Here is a 14,019-nt window from a genome sequence, read left to right as displayed (position 1 = left end):
TTCCTGTTAGTGTGCAGTGTGTTGTCAGTCATGTAGTTGCCACCCTGCACCCTAAAGGTGGCTGCAGGTCCTTGTGCTGCTACCATAGGCATTGCCTCCTGGTTGGAAGCCAGCAGAGGGAGAAGGCAGAGAAGCTTCCTGCCTAGAAATTTTTTTTGAAAAGCCTGTCACAAGACTGGGAAACAGAGACAATTGGATTTCCTCTAAAACGTTTACAGTCTTCAGCTTCTTTTCTAGTTATTTATCGAACTTGTAGAATTGATTGGTCCTATTATTTTAAACTGAGTTCTTCAAGACAGAAACAGCCCCTTACTGTATGTGTAACCTTTCAGCCAGGTGTCATCGCAGTAGTAAATGTCAGGTCACAATAACCATGTATTCCCTGAAAAAATCAAAACTGACAGAACCCAAGGAGTGTTTCAGGTGTACGGCCAATCCCAAAGTCCTAATTATTAATTACCTGGCTGGGTGACACTCAGAACTCTTATTCACAAAATAATCCCTACCCATCTAAACCCTCGCTCGGGAATCCAGATAGACTCAGTGGTCAGTTGGGTGTTGAGGCGGCCCTCCTGTCTGCTTTAGTTCAACAAAGCCTACACCATCAGATTCTGCTCCATCCTGCAGCTGGTAAAAAAGACCTCTCCTCCTGCTCAGTTGCTGTCCTGTTCAACCTAGTCCCACTCCACAGAGTCAGCTCTATGCAGAGCTTGGAATTTCTGGACCACGCATCCTAGACGGATCTCCTTAGCTCCCTTTATTGAGCATCTCAGTTCCCAGCCTTATATGTGCATTCGAGGTAACTAACTTTCTAAAGGGTATAGCTTGCACAATTCATATGCCCATTCATAACTACAGTTATGTTAACAAAGTATTGTCCTTCACAAAATCAGAACACAAACCCCAAGTAAGGCAACACAACACACAATATTAACTAAGCTACACTTTGTCCTGTGAGGGGAGTGGAGCACTCCATCCTTCTAAGACGTGTAGCTGTCGGCTTCTTATCTGTTTCTACAGTGCCTAAGATGTATGGGGGCTCTAAGAGCTACTGTAATACAAATAATTTATTTCTTAATTAAACTTCTTGTTAAATTTCTGCTTCTGCAATAGTTGTTAGTCAAAAATAGTCTAGTGCTCTATTGCCATTTGAAATAGAAATAATTGCCTGATTGAAGTCTGCAAAATGTAAAAAAAAAAACTGTGTTCTACAAATCAAATATGAATAAAATAGGTATCAGCTAAATTTCATAATCTAAAATTGGCCATATACAATGTTTTGTGTCCTTAGGATCACTGTGGTTGATAAATCCATTAATAAAATATCTCATGCCGTAATGTCTTCTAAAATATAGATCAGCACAGCTGGCTTACATAGCAAACTATGATGTACTATGTAACTACTGGAAAATACGTGATTTGGCTCTAATGGGGAATTTTCATGGACTTGACCCATCAAATAATAAAACAGATATAAATAAAATACACGGTTTTGTATAATAATCCAACCTTTCATGAAACATGTGGACAGGTTTCAGTTATTGCTATTTTGCTGCACTGTAAATCAAGGGAAAGACTTTTGCAGCTTTTAAGTTACTACCTTGGATTGATGATGCATGTTACTAAACCATTCTTCACTGTGTCCATTGAATTCTCTCACAACGTAGCCATTTCTTTTCATCTAAAAGGAATAAATCAGAGGGATTTGTCTACCTGCAGAATTGTACCAGTTTACCTTCAGGGGGTGCAAAAAGCTACATGGACACACTCTTGGTTCAATTTAAGCCACTCTTAAAGGGTAATAAGCGTCCATAGGGTTTGCACCAGTTTGGCACAGTGTGAGTGTGTGTGTGTGTGTATACAAGTTTTAGCATGTCTAAACTGTTCTTCTATTGTGCAACTGGTAAATAGGCAACAAAATCCCCGAATCACCACCACCTTGTGCTGTTGCCTGTTGTGCCTAGAGCTGTACACCCATACTCCCCTGGGATATTGTGCCCCATGGAAATAGAAAGACTCCTAGAACTCCCAAGCATACCAAGGCTGTGTGCCTGCTGCTGCAGCATTTTTTGGCATTCAGTTTGTGCATGGCTGGCAGGCTCTGCTGGCCCGTGTTTAGAGGGTGGAGACGTGGTCCTCTCCATTTCCTTATCCTTTTTGGAGTACCTTGTGTCTTGCCTCCACGCCCATCCTGGACTAGGGAGGGGACAGTCCCCTTGTTCCTCTGAACACAGGGACTGCAACTCTGCCTGGCTCTTACATGAGCTGTGCAAAGAGACAATAGGCTTCAGTGTCCTCTATCCCCCGTTACACGCCTAGTAAAAGGCCATGCAGAATCTAGTCTTTAATAGTGGGACAAGACCATAGCCACAAAAGTAACCATAACCCCTTCCTCTGCTATATCCATCCTTTGGCAAGGTATAGTGAAACCTGATTTTATTTTTATTTCTAAAAAGATAGATTTCTATATTTTGCTGGTGCTGTTTTAAGCCACTTAACACCGGCAGTCTAGACAGCTATCACCCAAGGTCTGTACTCCCACTACTGGTTAAGTTTATTGAGAAGACTGCTGTGAGAGAACTCTTGTGGCATCTGGCTGCCTCAAGTCTCTTTGACCTTTGTCACTTTGGCATAGACCCTTGGTATGGGATAGAGACCACACTGGTGGCTCTGATAGATGGTCTCCTCCTGATGATCTCTATGGATATTGTTAGATCCATCAGCTGCCTTTGATTGTATTGGTCATGATTAGGGCTATGATTTTGTCACAGTGATCACAGAAATCAGGAATTTGAGTCAACTATTGAAAATGGCTTTAAAAACACATTTGATTAGGCCCCCAAACAGACTAAAGTTGCAGCTTGGCACGTGGGGGTCACAACGCCACACAGATTTGGCCCATCCACTCCTTTGTCTCTGGCTACGGGAAGTCAGGCCCAGCCCTGTGGGACAGAAGCTGCCACGGCAGGGTTAATGCAAGATGAGTTTGTTCTCCAACCATCCCCCACCTCCTCCAGGCCTCATCTTTCAGCACCCCCACTAAACTCCTGTATGTGTTGATGTAGCAAAAACTACATTATTTGGTTGACCTTTCCCTGACTTGTTTTTTTTCCTGCACCTCTTCCGTGAAATTTACTAAAAATTTCCATGCCAAAATCATAGCCTGAATCATAATGTGATTTTGATTCACTAGTGAATCCTAGCATGTCAGTACAGAGCCTGCCCTTCAGTGGATTTAGAGTCAGGAGATTTGGGCTCTTTTTTCTTAGCTGCGTATGTTCTTGACCTGCTGTATATGTTCTTGAGCATGTCACTTCACCACTCTGAGCTCCTGTTTCTCCATCTATAACATAGAATTAGATATAAGATATAATGACCCTTACCATCTTTCAGAGAAATGCTTTGAGAGCTACAGATGAAAAATTGTATTCAAGAACTTATTACTGTTGTTACCAATCTTCTTTCAACACACACAATGAATTAATAAAACAGGAATAGACATTATGTGCCATAGGGAAGGCAGGAATTGCTCCACTCTCTGAATTATTCCTGTTATTTCACCAAAAGTGTCAGTCTAAACCAAGAGTTTCTCATCCTGGTGGGGTCACAAACAGGTATCAAGTGGCTGTGACCACCATCCTGCCCATCCCATGTTCTTAAAGGGGAGTGGAAGCTGCTATAGGAAAGGTTGAGAAGTACTGAAGAAGGCCAGCTGAATTTTAAAAGGTGCGTGGGGAGAGAATCATGAGAAGTCACAAGCATCTAAGATCAAAATCTCATTGCAAAAACAATTAACTTTAATTTTTTTTATAAGAGGAAAAAATTCACTCCCCCAGATAGATTTTCCACATTTCAGCATCATATGGCTTATTCAGAGTGACCTTAAAGCATCTTGGATACCACAGTGGTGAGCATGGAATAAATATCTAGATTAAATTAGATAGACTTTTTAAAGAAAAATAATGAATCCATGGTTATGCTTATGAATGTAAGCTGCTTATCCACAAAATATTTGCCTGCCATGCGAACACTTGCAGGTATTTCTTATTTGTGTGAAGATTTCCAAAAATCGAGGCAATTGTTAGTTTTAAGCATTAAACTAGGTTGAAATAAAAATGAGCCTTCCAAGTAGCTGTGGGAGACAGTCCCTTGGATTTGGCCATAAAGAACCTACCAGGGTTAATTAGCATGCTGTTCTCGTCTTCAGAGACCAAGAAACAGTTGGAAATTCCACAGTTTGGATTAAACTCTTCAGCCTCTTTGTGGGGAACTTTTAAATGAAGTGTTGGCAACCAAAGCATGAGAATAGCGGCAGGTTTCTTAAATTTTGTCTCTTTTGATCATCTGATCTCTTGGAAATTTGCTCCTCGGAAAGCAGCCTCTTGCATCTCCATTTCATAGCCCTACGATAAATGCACCGAGCACCCCACTTCCATTAATCAGTGATTGTCTGTGAATCACGAGTAACATCGACCATGTTTTAATTGTCCAATATAACATTCAAGATAGAAAATACCCTAAATGCCTGCTCATTGTTTTGAAAATGTGTCCATTGCTCTGCATTAATTACTCATTTAAAATGTGCTCAGTTGCTTATTATTTATGTATGTCGCGGTTTCTCAACTTGACTCCTTTCACAGCCTCCAAGCCAGGGGCTGTTTCATGCTGTGACCCCAGTCCCACAACCTTTTGTGACCATATCCTGTGGACCTTTCCGGATTATTACAGATCACCGCATACTAAGAAATACTCTAGGTGCATGTAGAGAGTATGAATTTTTAAAATTAAGAATCAGCAACGAAAGAGGATCCTGTTGGGTGTGGCGAGGGTACTGGGAGCTACTGATGGGGAAGCCGGGGTTAAGAAAGATACTGTTGGTTTGGGGTACTGGGTGCTACTGTTGGGTAAGCCCTGGTTAAGAAAGGTGGTGTTGGTCGGTGGTACTGGGGGCTACTTGATAGGAGTGCTGTGTGGTGGGACACTCATCTGGGGTAATACAAGTGGGTATGGATAGTGTGTAGGACACTGGTTGGGAGCTGTTGCTGGGTGAGAGGCTTTTCCTGCCGCTATCTTGGGGGATGGGAAAGTCGAGCATTTGCTGAGGCAGTGCAGCGTAGTGGATAGGACACTGGATTGGGAATCAAGAAACCTGGATTCTCTTCCCTGCTCTGCCACTGAGTTACTGTGTGACCTCGGCCAAGTCACATCACATCTGTACCTTTGTTTCTGTTCCCACCTTTTGTGTGTCTTGTCTTTTTTTAGATTGCAAGTTCTTCAGGGTAGCGGCTGTCTCTCAGGATGTGTTTATACAGTGCCTGGCGGAATAAGTCCTCTAGGCTCTACTGTAATATAAATAATGATAATAATAAGGCACAGAATAAATTATTGTTTTGGTGTACACGACCCTCACAGCTGAGCTCCTGGAAAAGAGCTGCTGTAAAGCGAACCACAAAGGATTTATTAAAAAAATGTGACTTTGGGGAGATGTACCTCTGTATCTTCTGTTTTTCTCAACTACAGTCATTTAAAAACCAAACCAAGCAAACAGGAGCTGTGTGTGTGTCTCAAAGACCTCAGTAAGAGAGCTTGAGATAGCCTTCACATATGCATGACAGGCACAAGTGGACAAGGGACGGAACAGATTCATAGCCTGAAACAGGAACAGAAAGAAGGATAGAGAACATGAACGGGAGCCTTTGCACAACATCAGCAGCAAAGCGTGCAGTTTCCCATTGCTCTGAGGCAGGCAAATCATCGCTGGGGTGTACATGTAGAGTGGTGCTGTAGCTGTTAAAATAGGCAGGTGATGGTATCTTATAATATGCTGATTATGAGTGGTATTTAGGTTAGTGGTTGGCTGTGTGGTGGTGGGGAAATAACACATCCTGCACTGACACTGATATTCTTACCCATATTGTCAGTTCAGTACCTCAGAGGGCATCCATTAGCATGGGTGCTTCACACACGAAAACACACCAGTTTTGTAGAGGAGGGGATTTGGGAAACAGCATTGAGTGGCATGACCACGATTGGCTCAGCCGTGCATCGGGGTATACAGGCCCTGCTTAACACCAAATAGCAGCCACAGGCCTCACTGCCGTAAGGAAATGGGAATTCTCTGGCGTCCTCTCCTCACAGCAGAGCGGTAGAACAGGGAGGCCACGACAGGCAGGAGCCCTGAGCCCCGTTAAGGAGAGGAGGAATGAGAAGCGGGGATCTCCCTGGGCAGTACCCCTAGGGAATCGGCAGCAATCGTTCAGACTCCTGGATTTGAGTTGTGGGGTTGGGAACAGGTCTTGGCTTCCCCTTTCCACAAAGCCACACTGGCAACAAGGCTGGAGTAGGGGGCTCAACAAGGGAATCTGGCTGGGATTTTTCTTTCTTTTCTACCTTGTTTGACTAGTCCTGCCTTCTGTTTTGGTCCCAATTAGAGTTGCCACCCGTTAGGTTTCCCCATTTTTTGGGGTAGTTGTCCTGGGAAATCTGCCAGGGTGCTCAGTACACATTGCCAGCTGTCCAGTTTTATGGGGTCAAGACCATCCTGGATTTTGCATCCCTGAGGTGGCAACCACAGTCCCAACACAGCTAAGGTGGGAGAGGAGAGATATGGAAATATTGGGGTTTAGAACTATGCCATAAAATTTTGCTGTGGAGAAGGATAAGAAAGAGAGATCCCCAAGTGGGATGCATTTATTTTTTTTTTGTTCGAGGGCGATGTATAGCAGCACTGAGGTGGAGTCAGCCCAGTTGGGTCTTTCATACATTGCTTGTAACAGCAGGCCCTATCACCTAAACTCCTGCCCGCCAGCATTAAAAGTAGCATAAGACACCACTGGAGCATTAAAACAAATATTCAGGACCTGCATGGAAGCTCACTATGCAAAGAATTCTCATTGAAGTCAGAAGGGAGTTGCATAGGCAAAGGGATCTTATAGGATTAGGAGCAGCATGTCTAAATGTTTTCAGAGTAAGAAACTTGATCCATTATGATTGTCCAGGAAGCCAGCATCATCAGAGATGGTGTCTGCTGGGTAGTTTGCTTGCCCACGACAATCAAGAATACACTGTGTGTTTGTTTCCAATTTTATTCTCCAGTTATGAATTCCATGTGATACCTAAAAACGTTCAGGGTGAAGGTCCAAGCAGCAATCCGGTCAGATTTAATACTGAATCAGGTAAGAGCATCAATAGATGTATCAATTTATCAATGAAAACCATGAAAATATGATCAGCCAAAGATACAAGGTAAACTTGACACAGGTATTTCTGATTATGGATGTGGTGTAGCCTAGCGTTTAGGGATTGGCTCAGACTTGGGAAACCTGGGTTCTCTTCCCAGTTCCACCACTGACCTGCTAGGTGACCTTGGCCATTTCACTTCATCTCTTTCTGTGCCTCTGTTTCCCTATATATAAATGACAAATTCCCATACTCCTTTACGGGTGCAAGACCAGTTGTAATTTAACGAAGGAAGATGTACCAAGGCCTACACTGAATCCAGGGGTATTCTTTTTTTTTTTCTTTGTTCAGTGAGTAGGATTTTTGTGTGCACGTATATAAACTTTATTATAGTAAATCCATGTTCATGTTTTTATCCCTGTATCAGATATCTCTGCAAACAGACAGGCCTATATATCTCTGCACACAGTGATACATAGCAGATTTACACATTGCGCACAATTTTGCTTTATTGCCCATGGTTTTCTCACTGTCTGAAATATAGGATTTTTATCATTTTATTACTTATTATTTATATCACGACAGTGCCTCGAGGCTTCACTGAGCTCAGAGTCCCATTGTGGTAGGCACTGTACATGTATGGAAATAAATATAATCTAGAGAGAGAGAGTCACTTCCTTGATGAGGTTACAGTCTAAATGAAGAGGGCAGACTTGTTGCAGGAAGAGAAACAGAAGCACAGAGAGATTAAGTGACTTGCCCAAAGTCATCCCGCAGGTCAGTGCCAGAGTCGGGAATAGAATGCAGATGCCCTAGATCCTAATCCAGTGTTTTACCCACTGGATTGATGCGTAGTGGAACGGAGTCAACGTGAGCACAGTACATTTATTCTCTTAAGATTAAGGATTACTCATTTAGCAGATATATGTTTTCGAGGGCTTTATACCAATCTAATGCATCTGCAAGCTAGAGTGTTAATTGTGACTTTGTCATGTGTTTAAAATGGTGCAATAAGTAAAGTCCCACCTGACCTGGCTTTGGGGAACAGAAAGAATCGCTCAGGATTGCATTGCTTTATCCATCCAGATGCAGCTTCTCTTGAAGCCAATTACAATGTAGCCTTTGACTGCAATAGAAGCAGGAGCTATTCTTATGTTTATAGTTGGCTGTTGATAGTTTAAAGTACTCTGAATTACCAAGGACTTACTGTGTCCCAGGACTAGCCTCTTTAAACGGACACTATCAGGTTTAACATTTTAAGACAAATCCTTCAGTGCTTACTCTCTGAAATTAATGGGAGTTTTGACTGAGTAAGAGGTAAGTGGAAACTGAGTAAGAAATTCAGAATATGTCCCATATATTTTAAGAAAAATTGATACTTGAAAGAACCATTTATATTTTAATGCAGTTTCATGATTTCTGATGATGGTTTTTTTTCCTTTCACTCAGTCTGGAGAATGAAAATAAACTGGTCAGTTTCACTTTTCCTAATCAGTTTCCACATGTTCTCCATTTCTCATTCTCATGCACTAGCGCAAAGCTGCATCAGAGAGCACTACAAAGGAATCCTTTGAAAAAATTAAATTGTCGACACTGACACTTAAAAAATGCCATGGAAATATGTGTATTGATGATAGTCGTAATTTTGTTTTTTTTAAATGAAACCCAATTTTACTGGTAGTGAACCATTAACAACATTTTAAAAGCTCAGTCATGCAGTAATTCCAAATAGTTACATGAGCAGTTTATTTCTTTAATTTACTTCACAAATTTAGTGAACTCAATTTCCAAAAATGGTTGCTGTATTGCAAATTATAGTTTGTCAACCATAGAAAATCGCTTTCCAATGTACTTCTGTTGTAATATCTGGCAAGGTTATTTTACAGTGTCTGATTGAGTGTTTGCTTTTCTTCCCAGCGGATCCAAGAGTGAGCGAGCCAATTTCAAGTAAGCCTTTTATGTATAGCATGCTCTAATCAGAACATTTCTCTGAAGTAAGATAAAGTATTGCTTTATGACAGGAGTGGTTGTGCTGTCCCAGCTACGTATGCCATGGAACAAACAACATTCACACATGCTTTCACTTATTCCATCTGTATCACTTGGAAGTAATTCCTGCCAGTCTAACTGTTTACCTGAGCATAGTACAATCAAATGTGATGTGGTATTCCTGTGGCAGGATGGCTTGGAACCAATGTACACAAATGAGCCCTGAGCAGCTCATATTTTCTCTGCCCTGGTGTTAAATCAATAAAAAGTTCTGTAAAAAGAATAAACTATTTCTCACTTAGTAAGTGACTTAACAGAATGCAAGTCAAAGTCTGCTATTTATCCGTCATTGTGCTTAAATGTATGCCATGAAAACTAGTCAGTTTCTAAAGGCCTTGACCCAGTTCCTCTTGAAGCCAGTGGTAGGACTCCTGTTGACTTCAGTGGGAGTTGGATCAGGCTCTGAAAGAGCAGAAGAGACCCATTTCAGCCAAAGGGACTTTTTTTGCATTTGATACTGAATCCACCTTTACAAATTTGCAAATACTCTTCCTTTCCACAGCTTAGGCAATCTCATCTTGTTTATCGTGTACAGTTGGCTGCAAGTTAACTGTGTCTGAATTTGTACTTTGTCTGCTAAAAAAGCTGTGGAATCATAGTTCCCTCTCTCCTCCCCCCCCCCGCCCCATACACACACTCCTGTATGTTACCCCCTTTTATAAATTGGAATTTTACCAATAAACATACAAATATTTGGATCCTTGACACGGCCGTGCACCTGGCACATAAAGGGCCAGATTTTGATCTGAGTTACAGCACCCTAAATCTGGACTGTTTACTTCAGTAGTTATTCCTGATTTATATGAGTGTAACTGAGATCAGAACCAATGCCAAAGTCAGGTCCCTGTGTGAAAAACTGGAAACATGTTTGTAGTATTTCTTATGACTGTTTTTGTGACTCAGTTTCCTGTTCAATTTTGTATTGCTGACTGCATAGAGTTAAATTGTAAAAGCATTGTTCTAGGAACCAGGAACGGTAAAGATAAGACAGCCTCTTGTATCCACGGCCTCAGAAGAATTAAGAGAATATTTGCTGGGCCGTCAATTGTGGGCAGTTGTTATCTAGCTGGCTCCATCGAGGCTAGGATGCTGTTCTCTGCCCAAGGCTAAGCCTGAGATCAAAGGAGACCTAACCCACTAAATATGCTAGAAAAGGGAGAAGGGTGTTGAGTGAGCTGAGAGAGACTAGCCAGGATGTGTCAATCTGACTGAGACATTCAGAGACAAGGAGAGGACTACAAGCAGTGTAGGCTGTTCCTCCCAACTCAGAGATGGTGAATAAGCCAGACCACCCTGAGCTGTGGACGGAGAAGTTAAACTTAGGAAAGGAAATACATGTGTAGGTCCTGGTTATTTTAAAGCCCTCTTCTCTAAGCATTGTGTGCCTTCTGGGAAAAATAAACGATGCTTTGTTTTGAAGAAGCTATTTCTGTATCTCTGCAAAAATATGCTGTGAGAGGCTCCCAAGGAGAAACCCAATCCCAGTTGGACTTGCTGAATTATTTATGGTTGGTACCTTGGAGGCTGTAACCTAGATCCTGGTCGGAGAGTGGGTGAATTGTGGAATTTCACCCCATAAGAGGTGGAGAACTGACACCTGTGGGGGTGCCCTCAGAGAGACCCCGAGAAGGGACAGTAGTGCGGACAGCCAGGGACTGGAACACACTGCACTATATATATGCACACTTATCTGCTTACCGACTCCATAAAATATCCTTCAACATGCAGGTGACTGGTGCTATTAATATGTTCTGAGTGTCGTCCTGTTGCATTTGGGTTTCTGGTCCTCTATAGTTATTTGAATGTATTTGTCACACCCAGTTTTGTACAGCAGTGTCATTAATTCTCCTCTTTCTTCTTCTCCTGCAGTGGGAAAAGATGCTATCTGGACTGAAATCCCATTCAATTCTGACTCCTATTCAGAATGCAAAGGGAAGCAGTATGTCAAGAGGACCTGGTACAAGAAATTTGTAGGTGTGCAACTGTGTAACTCCCTAAGATATAAGATTTACCTCAGTGATTCACTTACAGGTAAGAGAAACCAAAAGCAGTGTTCATGTATTTTTATAGTTGTGACCCAAATTGTACAATACACACACAGTCATCTAGGTCCTTCATATCCATGGGCCTGGACCGAATGGTTTTAAAGTCTGATCAGACATGCATATGCTACTTACCTTGGAAATATGGATTATACTGGATGTTCCAAGAATCACAGGTTACTATTAATAGTACCTGTTGTATGGTACCCAAAAGAGTGCGAGAACATGTATAAAAACAAGGGCCCTCCCCTGCTCTGAAGAGCGGACACTCTGTGGCGTTAGTTCTGTATTAAAAACCTGTGCCTGCACAGTTCTTAATGCATGGTTGGGGCCTAATATTAGATGTGATGCCACAAGAAATGGAGTAGAGAGGAACAGACGAGATGGAGCAGGGATTACAATACTCTCCTGCAGTAACCCATTTTGGCCTGTAAACATCTTATGGTTCTTTTCTGAATAATGAAGTTTTATAGGGATTGTTTTAATGTATTTTATACATATGGCTTTGTATTTAACTGTAATCTTTTCCTCATCTGCTTTCACTTCCTTTATTTTAAATTTTGCCCATTTGTTTGTGTTGGTTTTTTTTAGGGCTGTCAAACAATTACAAAAAATAATTGCAATTAATTTCAAGATTTAAAAAAATAGTCACAATTAATCAGAGTTTTGATTGCACTATTAAACACTAATAGAATACTAATTTAAATTCAGCGTGGAAGAATGTCCTCTAGAATGGTGGTCAAAGCATGAAGGGACGTACAAATGTTTAGCATTTCAGTCATGTAAATACCTTGTAAATGTAAATGACTTTCAGTCATGTAAATATCTTGCAACACCAGCTACAACAGTGCCATGCGAACGCCTGTTCTCACTTTCAGGTGACTTTATAAATAAGAAGTGGGCAGCATTAGCTCCCATAAATGTAAACAGACTTGTTCGTCTTAGTGATTGGCTGAACAAGAAGTAGGACTGAGTGGCCTTGTAGGCTCTAAATTTGTACATTGTTTTGTTTTTGAGAGCAGTTATGTAAAAAAAAAATTCTACATTTGTAAGTTGCACTTTCATGGTGAAGAGATTGCACTACAGTACTTGTATGAGGAATTGAAAAATACAATTTCTTTTATCTTTTTTACTCTGAAAATATTTGTAATAAAAATAATAATATAAAGTGAGCTCTGTACACTTTGTATTCTATGTTGTAATTGAAATCAACATATTTTGGATGTTTTTCTACATTTTCAAATATGTATAATACTTAGATTGTATTTATATATTTATATTTATAATAATTTAAAATTGGTATTCTATTATTGTTTAACAGTGTGATTAAAACTGCGATTAATCATGACTTTTTTTTAAAATATAGTTAAATTATTTTGTGTTAATTGCTTGAGTTAACTGCAATTAATTGACAGCCCTAGGGTTATTTTTACACCCCATTCTCCCCCCAACATACACATTTTCATTAGTAGTAACACTAGCCTTTTTGATGTAGTTTCGTATTATGCATTACATTCAGATTGCTAAAATCATCTAATAAGTGCTGGCCTCTGTTCTGTTTTTGTCTGCCAGTGGTTTGGTTTGGTTTGGTTTGGTTTATTCCCAAATGTTTGTTGTGTCTAAATACACATGTGCCCTCATCTAGAGAGAGAGAAAAAGCTTTTGTTTCAATTTTCCATTTATTTATTTACTGATAAATTGGTGGGCAGTTTTGGGGAGAGAATTAAACTTCTGTTGGGGCAGCTCCATTGATGCTACAATTAGTAGGAGAACTAGTGCAAATGCCACTGGTTTTACCACCTTGCTCTCTAACTCTTCTAAGAGTAGGTCTAGATCAGTGGTTTTCACTGGGGTTACGCGTAGCCCTGGGGATATGCAGAGGTCTTCCACGGGGTACATCAACTCATCTACATATTTGCCTAGTTTTACCACAGGCTGCATTAAAAAGCACTAGCTAAATCAGTACAAATTAAAATTTCATACAGACAAAATGAGAAAGTAAGCAATTTTTCAATAATAGTGTGCTGTGACACTTGTGTATTTTTATGTCTGATTTTGTAAGCAAGTCTTTTATAAGTGAGATGAAACTTGGGATATGCAAGACAAATCAGGCTCCTGAAAGGGGTACAGTTATCTGGAAAGGTTGAGAACCATTGGTCTAGATTACACAGGGCATGCGTAGACTAGGAAAATAGGTTGTGTTTTAAAACATGGTGGCTACAGTGATTTTTTAAACTGGACTTGGTACCTCATGTAGGCAGGGCAAGTTTTGTTTAGAATTCTGTTAACTTGTCATGGTCAACCCTAGGTTCTTCTTCGAGTGATGTCCCTGTGGGTGCTCCACTTCAGGCGTCGGTGTGTCCCAGCGCTGTTGGCACCCTAACTGTCACTCACACAGCCCAACCCCCCCTCAGTTCCTTCTCAACCGTCCCTGGCCTGAGACGGAGCTACGCAGCACTCCTTTCCCCTTAAGATAAAAGATAAGAATTAGTGAGTTAGGCGTAGTTTAGTCATAGGATGTGTTAGTTAAGATAGCTAAGTTACATAGTTAAACTATATATATATATTTGTTTTTTCTTTCGCTGTAGCATAAATAGTCAGGGAGTAACACCTTCCCTAAAAGTCGGAAATGCCAGGATCACCAGGATTTAAAAGGTGCAAATCCTGCAGAGAAGCTATCCCAATTTCGGACTGCTCTCCAGTCACCTGAAGTGGATCACCCACAGGGACATCACTCGAAGAAGAAGAG

General features: G+C 41.0%; 1 protein-coding gene across 1 annotated transcript in view; it reads left to right on the top strand.

The window, feature by feature from the left end:
* Positions 1–14,019, top strand: part of ABI3BP (ABI family member 3 binding protein) — a 252,722-nt gene that overhangs the window by 231,640 nt on the left and 7,063 nt on the right. Inside the window, exons 49-51 of the mRNA XM_067546154.1 lie at positions 7,096–7,175; positions 9,097–9,126; positions 11,098–11,259. Coding sequence (XP_067402255.1) covers positions 7,096–7,175; positions 9,097–9,126; positions 11,098–11,259 — 272 coding nt within the window. The remainder of the gene's footprint in view (positions 1–7,095; positions 7,176–9,096; positions 9,127–11,097; positions 11,260–14,019) is intronic.

The sequence above is a fragment of the Emydura macquarii genome, unplaced genomic scaffold, assembly GCF_026122565.2.
Source record: "Emydura macquarii macquarii isolate MOO-44397 ecotype Brisbane River unplaced genomic scaffold, CSIRO-AGI_Emac_v2 contig_1119, whole genome shotgun sequence".
Classification (NCBI taxonomy): Eukaryota; Metazoa; Chordata; order Testudines; family Chelidae; genus Emydura; species Emydura macquarii.
Note: the sequence above shows the minus strand (reverse complement) of the source record. Positions and strands in the feature narration are given on the sequence as shown.